The 18,936-nt window shown below is 41.8% G+C and overlaps 1 protein-coding gene across 1 annotated transcript; it reads left to right on the top strand.

The window, feature by feature from the left end:
- Window positions 1-9,676: 9,676 nt before the first annotated feature.
- LOC139377111 (dual specificity protein phosphatase 3-like) lies at window positions 9,677-18,725 on the top strand. The gene is made up of 4 exons (XM_071120138.1): window positions 9,677-10,001; window positions 10,719-10,728; window positions 14,255-14,363; window positions 18,193-18,725. Exons 1-4 carry the CDS (start codon window positions 9,826-9,828, stop codon window positions 18,432-18,434), a joined length of 537 nt encoding a protein of 178 aa, XP_070976239.1. The 5' UTR covers window positions 9,677-9,825; the 3' UTR covers window positions 18,435-18,725.
- The last annotated feature ends 211 nt before the right edge of the window (window positions 18,726-18,936 follow it).

Raw genomic sequence — 18,936 nt, 5'->3', positions numbered from 1 at the left:
AGCTTTAAAAAAAACTTTGAACACACTACATGTTTGGATTTCATGCCGTGCAGGAGTGATCAAATTAAGATTGTACATCTGCACCTCAGATTCTTCTTGCATCACGTGCCCCAGAGACCTCAATAGATGCCTGAAAGGAAGCCACTTAGGTGCAGCCTACCAATGATAAGGCTTCATGGCATCTGACCTAACAGTGTAACCCTGGCTCTGTTACACCTCTCTCTAAAACGTGGCTGGAGTGCCTGACCCGGTTATACCCTCAATCCCCCGTTGGTACACCCGCACAGACGTATTACACAGATCAATATGAGTGAGCAAGCTATTCATGGACTAGACAAGGGTCAAAATTGTTCTTCAAAGACCTTGATTCAACTTGTCTTGCATACAAGAACCAATGGAATAGTCACAAAAGGGCAAAGTAACCATGTCGCCCACAGTGAGACAGTAAGCTAAATCACAGGCATTATTCTAGTCTATGTATAGTTACAGCAAATATAGTCAGGCTGTAGGATAAAGCTCTTGCAGGCAATCCCTTTGGCATCACACAGCATACTATCAGCCAGAAGATATAGAGGTCCCAGCATTCTGCATTCCACACCCTCACCACTGCTTGTGTGAAACTAATTTATTCAGCATGTGCAGAGCCAGTGGATACTTCAGTGTACAGTATATCCTCTGCCCAGGCCTGACAGATGCCGGCTGGCAGGAATCAAGGCCAGCGAGCGCGATTGACGTTTATTTCACTCTGCATCAAAAACAAACATGTGGCACGTGTTTTCCCACATAAGTGTTTTTTTTTCTGCTAATCTGCCCGGTAACAGTTCAGTCTTGTTTGCAGTGAGTGAGTGATGTGGGCTAAAGGGAGAAGAGATGGAGCAGGAGGAGTAAAGGAGGAAGAGGCCAGTAGAAAACCATCTACAAAAGCTAAAGATAGCACATGCGCTCCCGGACACTCCGAGCATGTGTTCTCTCAAGGTTACAGTATGCACACACGCACACACATGCACACACACACATACATGCACGCACACACATGCACACACACATGCACAGGCACACACACGCACACACATACATGCACGCACACACATGCACACACACACACGTACACACAGGCACAGAGGCACAGAGGCACAGAGGGAGAGGAGCAGGTACCTGAGCAAACAGAACAGGGTTTCTACAGAACAAGGCCCCTCATTGAATGGCTGGTGTAGAACCACTGCTGGGCTGAGAGTAGGCTTCACATAATGAATGTACATGGTTGACTGATATTGGCTATGAGGAATATTACATAATCGAGTATAGAAGTATGCATTCATCATTAGTTCTATGCAGTGAAGGACAGCTTCTTTGGTTAATTGGTTATTTTCTCTCAACTAAGAATAGACTACATTGCACGTCTTGTAGTAATTTACTTTGTACTTTACTACTTTGCAGTGGCTACAACCCTCCAGGAAATGACAGGCCCTGAGACTTCGTCTCCTGATCTTTCCCTGGTAAACAGAATTGAATCTGAACTGAGCCGTAATCTCAAGACACCAAATCCTCCCTTGAGAAATCCACCAAATTGTTTTTTTGCGTATTTTCTTCCAATTGCCTAGGATGACAGGGTTTATATGAATATTTTCGCCAATCCGCCAAAAGTGTGACCCATTCATGTCGCTTCTGGCCCAAGAGCGGCTGTTAGCATTGAATATGTGTCACCACACCAGAGCCCTGCTTCAGATAGACCTACTGATAGTTATGGTCAGACTTGGCACATCAGATCCCATCGAACAGTGTTATGGACGGAATTAGCAGAAAATCACACCAGGCTCAGTGATCCATTTTCTGTTCAGGCTCCCGTTTTGATACATCTTGCCAATCCTGCTTGTGATTAACTTGCTGAGCTATAGATAGAACTGGCACTGAACCATTCCAAAATAGGGCTATGTTAGTAAACCTCTTTGAGTCGGTCTGAGACGCCTGCCTGGCCCTGGGGCTGCTGTTGATGATGTGGGTGCTTCTGAGGTGTGTGGTGGTGTGGTGTTTTGGCCAGGTAGCCTAATCTTTCTTTAAAACCATTAAGCCACACGCACTCAGAACCCTTGTCTGAGCTAGCTGTCTAGCTGTCTAGCTGTCTAGCTGTCTAGCTGTCTAGCTGTCTCTCTCTTTCCCTTTGACCCACTCCAGTCTTATTCTTAGTCACAGCGATGGTGTGATGGCCTATATTTAACACACCCAATCCTACTGCATAGACCAGAGGTACTGTGAAATGAAGGCCTAGAGAGGTCACAGATGGAGATCACGAATGAAAAAGGGAAACAAAACAACGTATTTCAGCTTTGTTCCTAGTCGGTCCAGTGTTCAAATGTAAGTCCAGTGGATTATAGAACTTTGCAACATGGCCGGGTTATTTTCAGAATGACTGACAATCGCAATGAAACTTACATGGAAAGAGTGAAAACGTCATTACATCCTATGAATTATTTTGGATGTGACAATCACTTTGTCCAAGATAAAATGCTATGGGAGTTAGAAAAGCTAGGGGGACACCATGCAATGCCTTTTACACCATTCTGTTGCACAAGTAGACAACAAGCATTAGGCTCTTATAAAAGCAAAGAAAAATGTTAATGGAAAGGGAAAGGAAAAAGGGGATACCTAGTCAGTTGTACAACTGAATGCCTTCAATTGAAATGTGTCTTTCACATTTAACCCAACCCCTCTCAATCAATGGACAGTTGAGGATAAATTCATTAGAGTCAACTGAACCTCAGATTACAGCCCAAATAAATGCTTCACAGAGTTCAAGTAACAGACAGATCTCAAAAGAAACCACTACTAAAGGACACCAATAATAAGAAGAGACTTGATTGGGCCAAGAAGCACAAGCAATGGACATTAATTTGGTGGAATTCTGTTCTTTTGTCTGATGAGTCCAAATTTGAGACCATTGTGTCTTTGTAAGACGCAGAATAGGTGAATTGATGATCTCCCCATGTGTGGTTCCCACCGTGAAGCATGGAGGAGGAGGTGGGATGTGTGAGGGTGCTTTGCTGGTGACACTGTCTGTGATTTATTTAGAATTCAAGGCACACTTAACTAGCATGGCTACCATTGCATTCTGCTGTGACACGCCATCCCATTTGGTTTGCGCTTAGTGGGACTATCACTTGTTTTTCAACAGGACAATGACCCAACACACCTCCAGGCTGTGTAAGGGCTATTTGACCAATAAGGAGAGTGATGGAGTGCTGCATCAGATGATCTGGCCTCCACAATCACCCGACCTCAACCCAATTGAGATGGTTTGGGATGAGTTGGACCGCAGAGTGAAGTAAAAGCAACTAACAAGTGCTCAGCATATGTGGGAACTCCTTCAACCCTGTTGGAAAAGCATTCCAGGTGAAGCTGGTTGAGAGAATGCCAAGAGTGTGAAAAGCTATCATCAAGGCAAAGGGTGGCTACTTTGAAGAATCTAAAATCAAATTTTGATTTGTTTAACACTTTTTTGGTTACTACATGATTCCATGTGTTATTTCATAGTTTTGATGTCTTCAATATTATTCTACAATGTAGAAAATAGTAAAAAAAGAAAGAAAAACCCTTGAATGAATAAGTGTGTCCAAACTTTGACTGTATGCCTGCATGACATTATTTAAATCCACTCCCCTATCCTAGGAGTTGACAGCAACCCATTGTCAGCTTAGATAAAGAGTTAGCCTTGTTACTACCCACACGCCCACATACACTTTTGCTGGGGTCAACATTTGATTACTCACAAACAGAGACTACTTGGCAACACTGGGCTGCTGTGATAATCACCTGATGGTTGAAATAACATTAGAACTAGTCAGGGTGGAAAACAGGGCCATTGTTCAGCCACGTTGACAAAGGGGTAGTAAATCGCATTGCAGAAAATGCTAGAAACCCTTTCCACAAATAAGCCGGTTTGCTGATGCCATTTATGTACTTTGTTGCCTAGCGAACGCTGTAACTCCATCCAAATGTCAATGTCAAAAGCCCAAATTGAGTCATCTTTTCCCTTCAGGCACTAGCTAGATATTAGCCTATATATGACACAAAAACCGTGTTCCATATTGTAAAACAATGAAAATCTACCCTATAAAAGAGAAGCAGTTAACTCAATATGCGATGTCTGACTAATATAGATGGTATTAAATAAAAACATGTTTTGCCTGGACTTGTAATGTTAATAATTTAGCTTTAGTGCATGGAATAAGGCTAGGAGCAATATGATCCTCATTCGACTCTCAGTCGTGTGGGTGGACATTAACAACCAGAATAATTCCTCTCTTATAGAAACAAAAGTCAATAACTGGAGGCCAATATCCCTCCTGTATATGTAGTACAACACACCATTACTCTTTATGATTCTAGGAGCCACTTGTGGTGAACTGGTATGAACCACTGGCAAAGGCACGAGCAGGTCCCAGCAGGTTTCTGCATGCGACATTTTGAATGGTCTGAATAATAGTAGACCATCATCTCCCGTTGCTGTGATGTCACTCTCTGATCGTCCCCATCCTATTTACACGATACGCATGCTGTGTTGATTCAACCGTTTTCCCCCTCTTTTTCTATTTTTGTGGGCCGTTATATAAGGCTGTCACGTTCTGACCTTAGTTCCTTTGTTTTGTCTTTGTTTTAGTATGGTCAGGGCGTGAGTTGGGTGGGTTGTCTATGTTAGTTTTTCTATGATTTTCCATTTCTGTGTTTGGCCTGGTATGGTTCTCAATCAGAGGCAGCTGTCAATCCTTGTCCCTGATTGAGAACCATATTTAGGTAGCCTGTTTTCAATTGTGTTTTGTGGGTGGTTGTTTTCAGTCTTTGTGTGTTTGCACCAGACAGAACTGTTTCGGTTGTTTCTTTGTTGTTTTTGTTATTCAGTGTTCAGTTTTGAGTATTATTACTTGGTCCTCACCTTCCACCGACAACAGCCGTTACAAAGGCTTACAATGAAGGAACCACTTTTTATTTTGAAATGACTGGTGGCCTATCTGTAAAAGTCTTTGATATATCTTGAACAATAAAAAAAAAAATGAGTAAACCAATTGTTGACCGAATAAAAAAAAAAAAAAAACATACACCTGTGTCTGAACAAGAAAAGGTCAATCGTTTTTTGCCACCTAACCAACGGACAACAGACACAACGGGTCTGTTGGTCAGGGGGCAGAAAACAAAATGGTGAGCAGACCCTTCAAACAGAGTAGCACACAGGCACACGCAGGAGGGGTACTTTCATCATGCATTTTACACATGCTTTGCAAAATGTGTACTATTATATATAACCTTACATAGTTTCAAAGCATTCATAGCAGTAAGTTAATTCTATAGTCATGTGTGATCAAGCTGCCTATACAGGCTGATGGTTGTATATTAATCATGGATCACCATTGTTGGGCCTTCCCTTTGGAATTAGGTATTGTTGAGAAGCAAGATGAAATGATGGACCACTGTGACGAAGGGAAAGGCAATGGTTTCTTATTCATTGGGATGCACTGATTTTGATATGAATGGGGGATAGGCAAAACAATCACCCCATGCTTATATGCATGATAAACATATAAAGACGATGCATATAATGATAGAGTACAGCACCGAGCGTCTGGATGATTCTACAGTATCTATGGTCTTCAGAACGAAGTGGTACTGTAGTTTGGGTTGTTGTTTTTGTTCTTTTGCATAGGGGAGAGTGACCCCTACTGGTTCGTCAATGTCTGGGCCTGAAGTGATGAGAATTTAGTTTGGAGTGTACACAAAAGCAGTTTTAGACCCATTTGTACCACATTTACTATATGCCTTACATGTTATGGTTGAATGAAGCAGTATGAGCATAACAACAGATACTCTTGTATCTCAGAGGGTGGTGAGTACAGCCCAGTACATCACTGGGGCCGAGCTCCCTGCCACCTCTATACCAGGGCCGTGTTAGAGGAAGGCCCAAAAAAGTGTCAAAGACTTCATCCACCCAAGCCATACCCACTGGGCACACACCTTTATTCAAATCAAACCAAATTTTATTAGTCACATGCGCCGAATACAACAGGTGTATCCAACAATGCAGTTAAAAAACAAAAAATCCTGATAAGAATAAGAGATAAAAGTAACAAGTAATTAAAGAGTAGTAGTGAAATAACAATAGTGAGACTATATAGATGTGGGTACCGATACAGAGTCAATGTGCGGGGACACCGGTTATTTGAGGTAGTATAGTTGAAGTCGGAAGTTTACAAACACTTAGGTCAGAGTCATTAAAACTCGTTTTTCAACCACTCCACAAATGTATTGTAAACAAACTATAGTTTTGGCAAGTCGGTTAGGACATCTACTTTGTGCATGACACAAGTCATTTTTCCAACAATTGTTTACAGACAGATTATTTAACTTATAATCAATTGTATCACAATTCCAGTGGGTCAGAAGTTTACATACACTAAGTTGACTGTGCCTTTAACCAGCTTGGAAAATTCCAGAAGATTATGTCATGGCTTTAGAAACTTCTGATAGGCTAATTGACATAATTTGAGTCAATTGGAGGTGTACCTGTGGATATATTTCAATGCCTACCTTCAAACTCAGTGCCTCTTTGCTTGACATCATGTGAAAATCAAAAGAAATTAACCAAGACCTCAGAAAAGATGGTTCATCCTTGGGAGCAAATTCCAAACGCCTGAAGGTACCATGTTCATCTGTACAAACAATAGTATGCAAGTATAAACACTATGAGACCACACAGTCGCCATACTGCTCAGGAAGGAGACGTGTTCTGTCTCCTAGAGATGAACGTGCTTTGGTGCGAAAAGTGTAAATCAATCCCAGAACAACAGCAAAGGACCTATTATCTATATCCACAGTAAAACGATTCCTATATCGACATAACCTGAAAGGCAAGGAAGAAGCCACTGCTCCAAAACCGCCATAAAAAAGCCAGACTACGGTTTCTAACTGCACATGGGGACAAAGATCGGACTTTTTGGAGAAATGTCCTCTGGTCTGATGAAACATAAATAGAACTGTTTGGCCATAATGACCATTTTTATGTTTGGAGGAAAAAGGGGGATGCTTGCAAGCCGAAGAACACCACCCCAATCTTGAAGTACGGGGGTGGCAGCATCATGTTGTGGGAGTGCTTTGCTGCAGGAGGGACTGGGGCACTTCACAAAATAGAAAATTATGTGGATATATTGAAGCAACATCTCAAGACATCAGTCTTGCAGTCAGTCAGTAAAGCTTGGTCGCAAATGGGTCTTCCAAATGGACAATGACCCCAAGCATTCTTCCAAAGTTGTGGCAAAATGGCTTAAGCACAACAAAGTCAAGGTATTGGAATGGCCATCACAAAGCCCTGACCTCAATCCCATAGAAAACTTGTTGGCAGAACTGAAAAGCGTGTGCGAGCAAGGATGCCTACAAACCTGAATCAGTTACACCAGCTCTGTCAGGAGGAATGGGAATGTGATGAAAGAAATAATAGCTGAAATAAATCCTTCTCTCTACTATTATTCTGACATTTCACATTCTTAAAATAAAGTTGTGATCCTAATTGACCTACAACAGGGAATTTTTACTCAATGTCAGGAATTGAGAAAAACTGAGTTTAAATGTATTTGGCAAAGCTGTATGTAAACTTCCGACTTCAACTGTAGGTAGAGTTATTAAAGTGACTATGCATAGATGACAACAGAGAGTACCAGTGGTGTAAAAATGGGTAAGAGGGGGTGTTAGGGAGGTCACTGCAAATTACCTCCCTAACACGCCCTAACACTATGACCCCTAACCCTATGACGCCCTAACCCTATGACCTCCCTAACACGCCCTAAAACTAATAGTTCACTTATCGCAAGTACTTTGTTACAGCCTACTGAAAAACATGATTGCAGAGGGACACGCAATGGAAAGGAATTTGGTAAGAAATAGGCTAAGGATACAGGATATATTAAAATATCACTCAAACAAAGCAATGGGGCAAAGAGAAAGTGATCATATAATAGACATGAACAGTTTTAGACACCAGATTTGGTTGTAGGCTGCAGAGAAGGGCCGGGGTCAGGGAAGTGACCAAGAACACGTTGGTCACTTCCCTCACCCCGGCCCTTCTCCCCCGACTGCTCAGTTTGGCTGGGTGGCCAGCTCTAGGAAGAGTCTTGGTATTTACAAACTTCTTCCATTTAATTAAGAATGGTGGAAACCACTGTGTTCTTGGGGAACTTCAATGCTGTAGAAATTGTTTGGTACCCTTCCCCAGATCATTGCCTCGACACAATCCTGTCTCTGCGCTCTACGGACAATTCCTTCAACCTCATAGCTTGGTTTTTGCTCTGACATGCACTGTCAACTCTGGGACCTTATATAGATAGGTGTGTGCCTTTCCAACTCATGTCCAATCAATTGAACCTACCACAAGTGGACTCCAATCAAGTTGTAGAAACGTCTCCATGATGATAAATGGAAACAGGATGCACCTGAGCTCAATTTCGAGTCTCATAGCAAAGGGTCTGAATACTTATGTAAATAAGGTATTTCTGTTTTTTATTTGTAATATATTTGCAAACATTTCTAAAAATCAGTTTTTGCTTTGTCATTATTGGGTATTCTGTGTAAATTGATGAGAAAAAATATAATGTAATCTATTTATGAATAAGGCTGTAACGTAACAAAATATTGAAAAAGTCAAAGGGTCTGAATACTTTCCAAATGCACTGTATATATGCCTTAATTAAAAAATATATATAGACACCCAATTTGACATGCTCCTCTGAACTTCACATGTTGTTGCTCATGGGTCCTTTTAGAGGGAAATGCCATATTATGTTTCATTACAGAGATAATTGGTAGACACATTTTGCTGTCTTCACTTGCCATTGATTACAATGCATTGTTAAAATGTGTCTATAACATGTTAGAAAATGCTCCAAAACAACTCATATTACATCAGCATCCCATTCTGAATGTCTCTGCACTATTTTTTTTAATGTTCCGCTGTCCCATAAATCCATATTTTCCTTTTTGTATATATGTGTAAACAGCATAATTAGAAAAATGTATTTATGTCAGTGGACGTAGTCATCATTCAGAATGGGATTCTCATCTAAGTTGTCTAATCATCAGACTGTTACCATGCTGCATGGCTTATCAGTCTGAAAGAAGTTGCTGTAAAAAAAGACAATCGTCTCAGATTACCTGCTACATAAAGACAAAATAAGCAGACGTTCAAATTAAGTTTATTCAACAGTCTGACTTGTGATGGGACTGTTCACAAAAAGGGAGCCTACATTTTAGAGACATGTCTTCCACTCTCTGATTAGTACAAGCTATGATGTAATATGTGTTGGTATGGAGTGTTTAAATGTTTTTTTTAAGAAAAAAAAAGAAAGAAAAAAGGTTTTTAAGATGCTTTAGACATATTTGCATATTTCATTATAGTCAATGGCAAGTGATGACTCGCCAAAATGTGACAACCAATTTATTCTGTAATTAAACTAAATATATAAAAAATATAATTGGCGGGGAATCAACTAGCACAGAAAGAAGGAAAATAAGGCCACATGTAAAAATGGGTTTACTTTCCCTTTAATGGTGCCCTCTCTGCCTTATTTTCCGGTAGCCACTCTTGTGTTGTCAACCAATTCCTATCCGGAGTGTCTGACCCGCGGTGGGCGAGCTGGGGTGTGTCTGCGAACGAAGAGCGCGTAGGTTTCAGACACCGTGTAGGTTACACAACATGACTTAACGGAGAATAAAATTCTGCAAAATCATAAATTGACACGACTCAAGAGTCTGACACGTGTTTGTTCGCCAGTTCGGAGAGAGCCTGGAACCATGAAAAAATCGAGCCCGGCAAAGCAGCAGCAACCACCACCAGCTGAAGTCGCCGTGCCAGACGACGAGGTTACCGTGCAACAACTGAACGAGCTTTTGTCAAACAGCAGCGGATTTTACAGTTTACCAACACAGCATTTCAACGAGGTCTTCCCTAGAATATACGTTGGTAACGCGTAAGTTATTTTTATTTGACCGAATTCTGAGGAATGTGTGCGTTAGTTGTGCCGAACAATTTCTAATGTATAACAATTGTATAGAACAGGACTCACCAACCCTGTTCCTGGTGAGTTACACTTGGTGTAGGTTTGGGCACCAACCTGAGGTTGTAATTTAAATGATTGTTAACGAGCTAATTATTAGAATTAGGTGCGCTATATTAGATTTGGAGTGCACCTACAGAACAGTAACTATCCAGGAACTGGGTTGGAGAGCCCTAGTATACAATTTCATCACCAACAATTAAAACCCTAATTGTAAACGAATATTTTCCAAATCAAACCATTTCAAAAACATCGTCAAGACAAGGTGTCTCCGGATTCAATTGGATTGAACTAACCTTGTCAAGTAATGTATTTTATGCCTTAGGCGAATGCAATCTCTTCATAATATTTGCCACGAGCATGGGAGGAGGTAGCCCAATATTGGGCTAAAGGAGTCTAAAGTTACTCCTTAGTCCAAGAATCTTACATGTTGTTTTTAAAGGTGCAATATGCAGAAATCACTGCCATTTCCTGGTTGCAAAAATTCTAAGTTTGCCTAATTTCAGTTTGTGACAGATGCAACCATTGTCTAGAGAGTCATTGTACCATCTAAACCGCAGTGTAATATTTTTTCCATAACCCAAAGTATTGTATTTACAACTGTTTGAATCTGGTGTACAAAACCTAAAGTAAACAAAAGGTAAGAATGGGAAGCATAGAAATGGTGCACAGAACAGATCTGCTGCTTAGACTTGCTTTCAATGAGTGACAGATCAATAACACACATTTCTATGTGAATTTGGTCAGTTGCCCAAAAAAGTTACTTATTGCAGCTTTTAAGGGTGAATTGGCTCAAAGCCAAAACAGCCAAATACTCCATCCAAATGTGACTCGGTTGCGGTACGGTTCTAGAAACATAAATCCCAGTACTTTAATCACATCACCGATAATTTGACCAGCGAAAATGTCTTCCATTTCAGAGAAGCAGATAGCTAATAAGCACAAGTAGTTCACTCTGTCTTCCCCCTGATTTCCTTAAACGCTGTAACATGGCCGTGTGGGAACCCTAACCCTATAAAGGTGTATCAATTTAACCTTTTTGTTTTTTGAAAATAATTTCTTGCAGGTATGAAAAAGTCCTTATGCTTTCAAAACCGTACCTCAAGCGATATGTGTTTTAATGTTCAGACCGAGCATCGCGGCTCTTAACAATACTTCCCCCTACAGAAGACGCCTTCGTCCAATGACTCTTATATGTAATGGAACTGAGTCAGGATCTAGGGAGGAGGTTGCTCTCTTTCTCTGAAGGAAATTGTGAATATTCTACAGACTCATGCACACTCTTGAACGTTCGTGTTTGTATTTCAAGGGCGATACGAAGCCCTATTTTTATTTTTTATTAAATGAAACAATTCCATATTGTTTAATGATATTGAGACACTTTCATTGGCATCACAAAAAATCCACATTGAGTACATGTGCATTAAACATTTTTTAAATGTTATTATATAGAATACGTCAATCTAGTAGATTGTATAGCTTTACTTTCCCTTTACCCATATAAAGGGCCATGTACAGGAAGCCCATGCTGTAGAAGGAAGTCTCTATTGCACAGTCGTGGCCAAAAATTGAGAATGACACATATTCATTTTCACAAAGTTTGCTGCTTCAGTGTCTTTAGATATTTTTGACAGATGTAATTATACTTCAGTATTCCTTAGTAACACTGAAGTATAATTACAAGCATTTCATAAGTGTCAAAGGCTTTTGACAATTACATGAAGTTGATGCAAAGAGTCACTTTGCAGTGTTGACCCCTTTTCAAGACCTCTGCAATCTGCCCTGGCATGCTGTCAATTAACTTCTGGGCCAGATCCTGACTGATGGCAGCCCATTCTTGCATAATCGATGCTTGGAGTTTGTCAGAATTTGTGGGTTTTTGTTTGTCCACCTGCCTCTCGATGATTGACCACAAGTTCTCAATGGGATTAAGGTCTGGAGAGTTTCCTGGCCATGGACCCAAAAATATCGTTTTGTTCCCTGAGCCACTTAGTTATCACTTTTGCCTTATGGCAAGTTGCTCCATCATGCTGGAAAAGGCATTGTTCATCACCAAACTGTTCCTGGATGGTTGGGGGAAGTTGCTCTCTGAGGATGTGTTGGTACCATTCTTCATTCATGGCTGTGTTCTTAGGCAAAATTGTGAGTGAGCCAAATCCCTTGGCTAAGAAGCAGCCCCACACATGAATGGTCTCAGGATGCTTTACTGTTGGCATGACACAGTTCTGATGGTAGCGCTCACCTTGTCTTCTCCGGCAAGCTTTTTTTCCAGATGCCCCAAACAATTGGAAAGGGGATTCATCAGAGGAAATTACTTTACCCCAGTCCTCAGCAGTCCAATCCCTGTTCCTTTATAAATATCAGTCTGTCCCTGATGTTTTTCCTGGAAAGAAGTGTCTTTGCTGCCACCAGGCCATCCTCCGGAAGTCTTCGCCTCACTGTGCGTGCAGATGCACTCACACCTGCCTGCTGCCATTCCTGAGCAAGCTCTGTACTGGTGGTGCCCGATCCCGCAGCTGAATCAACTTTAGGAGACGGTCCTGGCGCTTGCTGGACTTTCTTGGGCGCCCTGAAGCCTTCACAACAATTGAACTGCTCTCCTTGAAATTCTTGATGATCCGATAAATGGTTGATTTAGGTGCAATCTTACTGGCAGCAATATCCTTGCCTGTGAAGCCCTTTATGTACAAAGCAATGATGATGCCACGTGTTTCCTTGCAGGTAACCATGGTTGACAGAGGAAGAACAATGATTCCAAGCACCACCCTCCTTTTGAAGCTTCCAGTCTGTTATTCAAACTCAATCAGCATGACAGAGTGATCTGCTCTAGGGCACGTGTCAAACTCGTTCCAGGGATGGCCAAGTGTCTGCTGGTTTCACACTTTTTCTTGATTATGGTCGCTAATTAGTAATTAACTCCCGACACCTGGTTGTCTAGTGCTTAATTGAAAGGGAAAAACCTGCCGACACTGATTTTGACACCCCTGGGTTAAGGGGGTGAGGTGTCTGTGCAAAAGGCTGTTTTTGCCTTGTTTTTAAAATGTGTAAAGTAGACCCGTTAGATATTTGAGACAGCACAGTATATATGTGCATCTCATTTGTTCTTACAGGAAATTAGATGGAATATTTCACTCAGTTTTATTATTGGTTTACACAATTAAAATGTTTAATATGACCTTGCATTTTGTGAAGCATCATCCCCCAGTGCAGAGTTAAGGCGTAGGTACAATTAAGATGTATGGACTGCCTATCGATTTAAAATCCACTCACACAACTGTCCACTCCGGAGACTAGTGGCTTCACATGGTCTGTGATATACTGTAGGTCAGCTAGAGCTGTTGCTACCATAGATCAAGCTGATGAGTAGCTGGCTGCTGTTCAATCAAAAAAATGGACACGCACTAGGGGTGTCATTTTTAAAACGATAAGAAAAAATCATAAAATTCCATGTCTATTCACAATGCAGAATAATGGTCCTATTAACGTGTATATATGACCTCTAGGGCCGGGCAATGAAGTCATCTACCGCAGTCATCCTTGAAAGCTCCTTGGATACGGCATGTTTGTCTGGAAGGATAGCCTACACTACGTCTTTTTAAATGCGCCATTGGAACAGGCATTTTACTTGGCTGTAAAGGAATGACGCTTCTGAAGCGAGACTAATGTCAACTAGGCAACCAGAACTGTCAATCAAAATGTCTCGGATCTGCCTCTGCGCAGCCTGCCTGCACACAAAGTACTTTAGTGTGTTAAATACCGTGACTTACCAATACATTTTTAGTATAAAATATATCTTCCGTTAGTAATCAACTCCTAAGATTCAGTATTTTTGGAATGGAGGAGACTCATTAGTTGGTGTACTTCTGAGAACACAAACACTCACATCTTTTATAACGAACTAGAGAGGGGAGCAGCAGGTTGGCCACCAGGCAGATGGCGTCAGAACCGTGCATTAGGCGTATGAAATTTAATTTGAAATTACTTAGAATGTATGTGTTGCCGCCCTAGGGTCACACACTACTCATAAAGCAGATACAGTGCCTTGCGAAAGTATTCGGCCCCCTTGAACTTTGCGACCTTTTGCCACATTTCAGGCTTCAAACATAAAGATATAAAACTGTATTTTTTTGTGAAGAATCAACAACAAGTGGGACACAATCATGAAGTGGAACGACATTTATTGGATATTTCAAACTTTTTTAACAAATCAAAAACTGAAAAATTGGGCGGGGGCGGACTTTATTGAGAAGGCTCTGGCACACAACAATGGCAAAGGTGAGTCTAACCACTCTGGGTTCTCTTTTACCTTATTCATAGGTGATTATTGTGTCTTTAAACCATTTCACCATGTAGTTTATAAGCAAATACCTGATTTCTATATGATAGAATAGTGGCAACTGCCTCTTATACAGTGCCTTCAAAGTATTCATACCCCTTGACCCCTGAATTCAGGCTGTATTAAATAAATCTCACCCATCTACACACAGTACCCCATGATGACAAATTGGGAACATGTTTTATGTTTTTTTTGCAAATGTATTTTTGCAAATGTATTGAAAGTTAAATACAGATCTAATTTACATAAGTGTTCAATACTGTATAATAACTAGTGATGCACCGATATGACATTTTTGGCTGATACCGATATTTTCCTTGCCAAAAAAAACCCAATACCGATGATAACTGATACTTACAATTTTTGCGACCTTCTAAGCATTATAGTACAGTTAAATAGTTAACACCCATACGGACGCAGTGGTCTAATGCACTGCATCTCTGTTTGCTGACTCATTTGTACAGCTTTGACAGTGCTACTGTATCTTTTATGACACGCAAAGACCCAAACGGCGTTCCGTAGTATGTATGTTGTGAAGCTGATCACAGTGGCGCTATTACTGTGTAACTCCGGTAGGGCTACATCTGAAAAATAGCGCACCGGTGCCCGACCAGTCGGCGAAAGCCAACATCACCCACGACAAGCGGTTGATTGTCAAGGGCAATGAATTCTATTATCTTGGCTTTAATGGATTTCGCCTTTGAGTTGTCTCTAAAATGTTCTTACTCTTTCAAATGACTGCTCAACTTGTTGACTGCTTGATCCACACAGCAGACATTGTGGGCTAGGTTAGGAATGCTGTGTTACACGTGTAGCGTACCATTTTACGTGGCGTCATTACGTCGTGTACCTACATTATATAGGTATGCAAGTCAGCTTTGACATCGGGTTTTTAACATCGGCGTTAAACTAGACATCTGGCCGATACCGATGTTGGCATTGTTAGCTAATATCAGCCGATTCCGATATATCGTGCATCCCTAAATAATAACATTTTGTAGCGATTGCAGCTGTGAGTCTTTCTGGGTAAGTCTAAGAGCTTTGCACACCTGGATTACACAATATTTAAAAAATTCCAAGTTTGTTGGTGATCATTGTTAGACAAACATTTTTCAAGTCTTGCCATAGATTTTCAAACCGATTTTTAAGTCAAAACTGTAACTCAGCTACTTAGGAACATTCACTGTCTTTTTGGTAAGCAACTTCAATGTAGATTTGGCCTTGTGTGTTCTGTTATTGTCCTGCTGAAAGGTGAATTAGTCTGCTTTTCACCAGACGCTGGGAGATTAAGGCAGGTTTTCCTCAAGGATTTTGCGTGGAAAATTCTTTAAAAAGTCCTTAATGATTACAAGCATACCCATAACATGATGCAACCACTATGCTTTGAAAAACTGGATAGTGGTACTCCGTAAGTGGCATCTAGTGGGCAAAGCTTGGTACTTTCTCACAAATGTTATGGTAAATAATGCATGTGACTTCAAATGGCTAATTTCTCTGAACAGAGGAAAAAACATCACCAGATTCACAGGAAATGCATTACAAAGGATAAAGCTGCAATACTCCATGCAGCAGCTCCATACTACTTGTCAAACATGGAGAACTGATACTGTGTACTGGTTGGTTGAGGGGTACGTGAGTGGCGTTTGACCATTTTATTGGATTCCTCATCTGAGATGATGGGTGTCGGTCCTCTTTCTTGTGCTTTTTGAGGTTGAGTGACTCCTCTAACATCCTCTGCTATCAATAGTTTGTTCCCCTTTGGTAAAAAACTGTAAACAGACCTTTGTTTCTCCAAGTCCAAGTTATGAGAAGGGGAGTAACAGCAACTGTCCTTCAGGGCACAGGATCTAACACGTTTAATGTTGGAATAGACACGGAGTATACAAAATGTCACTTGTTAAATTCACTTTAATCAGTGTAGATGAAGGGGAGGTTACAGGATGTTTAAGCCTCGAGACAATTGAGACATGGATTGTGTTGTGTGTGCCATTCATAGGGTGAATGGGCAAGAAAAAGATTAAGTGCTTTTGACTGGGGTATGGTGGTAGTTGCGAGGCGTGCCAGTTTGTGTCTATAACTGCCACGGTGCTGGGTTTTTCATTCTCAACAGTTTCCTGTGAGTGTCAAGAATGGTCCACCACCCAAAAGACATCCAGCCAATGTTGACAACTCTCGGAAGTATTGCAGTCAACATGGACCAGCATCCCTGTGGAACGCCTTTGACACCTCGTAGAGTCCATGCCCAGACGAATTGAGTCTGTTCCGAGGGTAATGGGGAGTGCACATCCAATATTAGGAAGGTGTTCCTAATGTTTTGTTTAATCCGTGTACGTCATCAGTCCTCCGGCTTAACAAAGTGGAGATGGATACTCCTGTAAACTGTTTCTCAGGCTAGTCCTATTCCACGTTGCTGTATCAGCTGATGTTTCGGTCAGTTAAATTTGAACATTCTGATGTTGTACCAAACCCCACACATTTTTCCATAGAGAGTAAACAGACACCACTTTGCCACAAGTTATTTTTCCTTTCCTCTGTGTTCCAAAGGTAAAACACGCTTACAAGATGCTACTTAAAGAGGACCATTTGATGTACAGTACCAGGACAGTGAAACACATTGCGTTGAACAGCACATTGATTGCGTTTGATAGTACTTTAAGACGTACTCTTTGAAATATGTCAGATTTTGTATCCGAGCACCAACACAAAACAAATGGAAATCTATCAAGGAAGCAAACAAGAAGAGATCAAAGGAGTCCCATCACTTCAACCAAAACTCTGTAATTCATAACAGCCATCTGTAGACGGAAAGAACAAGAACAGCCATCTTATCGCTGACCACACCTCTGGCTCCATTCTCCTCTCCCAAATGTTACTGGTGTGTTGACATACCCTGGGGGCCCATTTCATTGGAGCCCTGAACACTGTTTTGTGGCGTGGATTTAATGGAAGCCCTGACACAGCGGCACAATATTCTCAGCCAATTAGGCGGCAGCTGCGTCGACACCCCAGTAAATCAGTGTACGACAGTAGAGGAGGTGGAAGAGAAAGAGGTGGTGGACACATCTTTCCAACGAGACACACGATGCCGTAACACCAGTCCCTTCCTAATGGGTAAAGAGTCCTGGTGTAACCCACCGAGGCTTGATCGTGACATTTTGTGACCACCGTGCAGAGCTGTGGAAATGTCAGCGTTGGAGCATGTGACTCGTCAGCCGGGCTGCTCAAGTGGACGAGTGTGTGTTGCCAGCCAGGTTGCATGTTCTATTGACTGAGCGTGTCTTATATTTATATATATATATATATATGATGCAAATCTAGGGCCTGACCTCTGCGGCAGATAAGTCAATGTCAACCATCTTCACTGCACCTAACCACTTCCCATAGCCTCATCAGATCAGTGTGCGCACCTGGAAATGTAGGCGCTGCGTTATGTAGGCCCTAGATTTGCATCTCCCTGGCTGAGATGCTTTGCCAGGCAAGGTTATATTTGGAGCATCTGTTCCCTCACCTCCTGTCATCACTGTACCTCAGTCTTCCCTCTTTTTTTCTTTTACTTCAGTCGCCGTCTTCGTCAGAATCCTAATGCCTTAAATCCTCTCCTGTTTTTGTTTGTATTCCTTTTAAGACCACAGATCTGACAGGATTTGATGGTTGCAAGCAGTATAGTGAAACCCTATCCAGTCCTCTCAACCGTCAGTGTTCATGAAGGAAAGGAGTTGCTTAAAGAGAATTGGGATGTAGCCCTAAGTGTCTGTCTCTGTCCATCAGGGAAGGTGTATGTCCACTGCCGAGAGGGCTACAGCCGCTCGCCCACCATTGTCATCGCTTACCTCATGCTGCGCCACAAGCTGGACGCCCGGGTGGCGGTCGCCACAGTGAGGCTCAAGAGAGCGATCGGCCCCAATGACGGCTTTCTGCGCCAGCTGTGCCAACTCAACGAGACGCTGGCGAAAGAGGGCAAGTTGAGTGGGGTGATGCCAGTTGAGATGGCCAAGTTGAAGACCAAATAAGAGAGCGTGACTTAACGCCTTCGAAAGGCCTGTGCTCCCCTAAGAGCCAACCGGACTCAATCCACCCCGGCCAGCAACACATCACTCAGACACACATGCGCACACGTACATCCACAACCTGTAACATGCATGCATATACATATAGTGCTGTGAAAGTATTTGCCCCCTTTCTCATTTTCATTTTTTTTATACGGAATGTTAGCAGAGCTTCAACCTAAGATTAGATAAAGGGAACCGGAGTGAACAAAGTAATACAACACACAATGCCCCTGTTTGGGGGAAAAAGTAATTGCCCCCTTTCCCCCTAGGACTTACCCTCTGCAGGTACTAGCCTGCTCGGGCTTACCTTCCGTGACTTACCAAATATCCTAAATCTACGATCAGTCGCGATACAATGGGACTACTGAATAAGCTCAGGCTTTCTAGGTCCGAATCCTATAATTGGTTCAGCCTACGACTCATCTCCACAAGATGTCAGAATGAGTGATAACGGGTATAGGAA

The sequence above is a fragment of the Oncorhynchus clarkii genome, chromosome 20, assembly GCF_045791955.1.
Source record: "Oncorhynchus clarkii lewisi isolate Uvic-CL-2024 chromosome 20, UVic_Ocla_1.0, whole genome shotgun sequence".
Classification (NCBI taxonomy): Eukaryota; Metazoa; Chordata; class Actinopteri; order Salmoniformes; family Salmonidae; genus Oncorhynchus; species Oncorhynchus clarkii.
The sequence above is the reverse complement of the archived record's forward strand: the minus strand, read 5'-3'. Positions and strand labels throughout refer to the sequence as shown.

Bases quoted from the DNA above. Each gene is read 5' to 3' on its own strand.
- LOC139377111 (XM_071120138.1), top strand. From the start codon at position 9,826: ATGAAAAAATCGAGCCCGGCAAAGCAGCAGCAACCACCACCAGCTGAA. The intron at 14,364-18,192 runs GTGAGTCTAACC...TCTGTCCATCAG, and splicing joins GGCACACAACAATGGCAAAG to GGAAGGTGTATGTCCACTGC.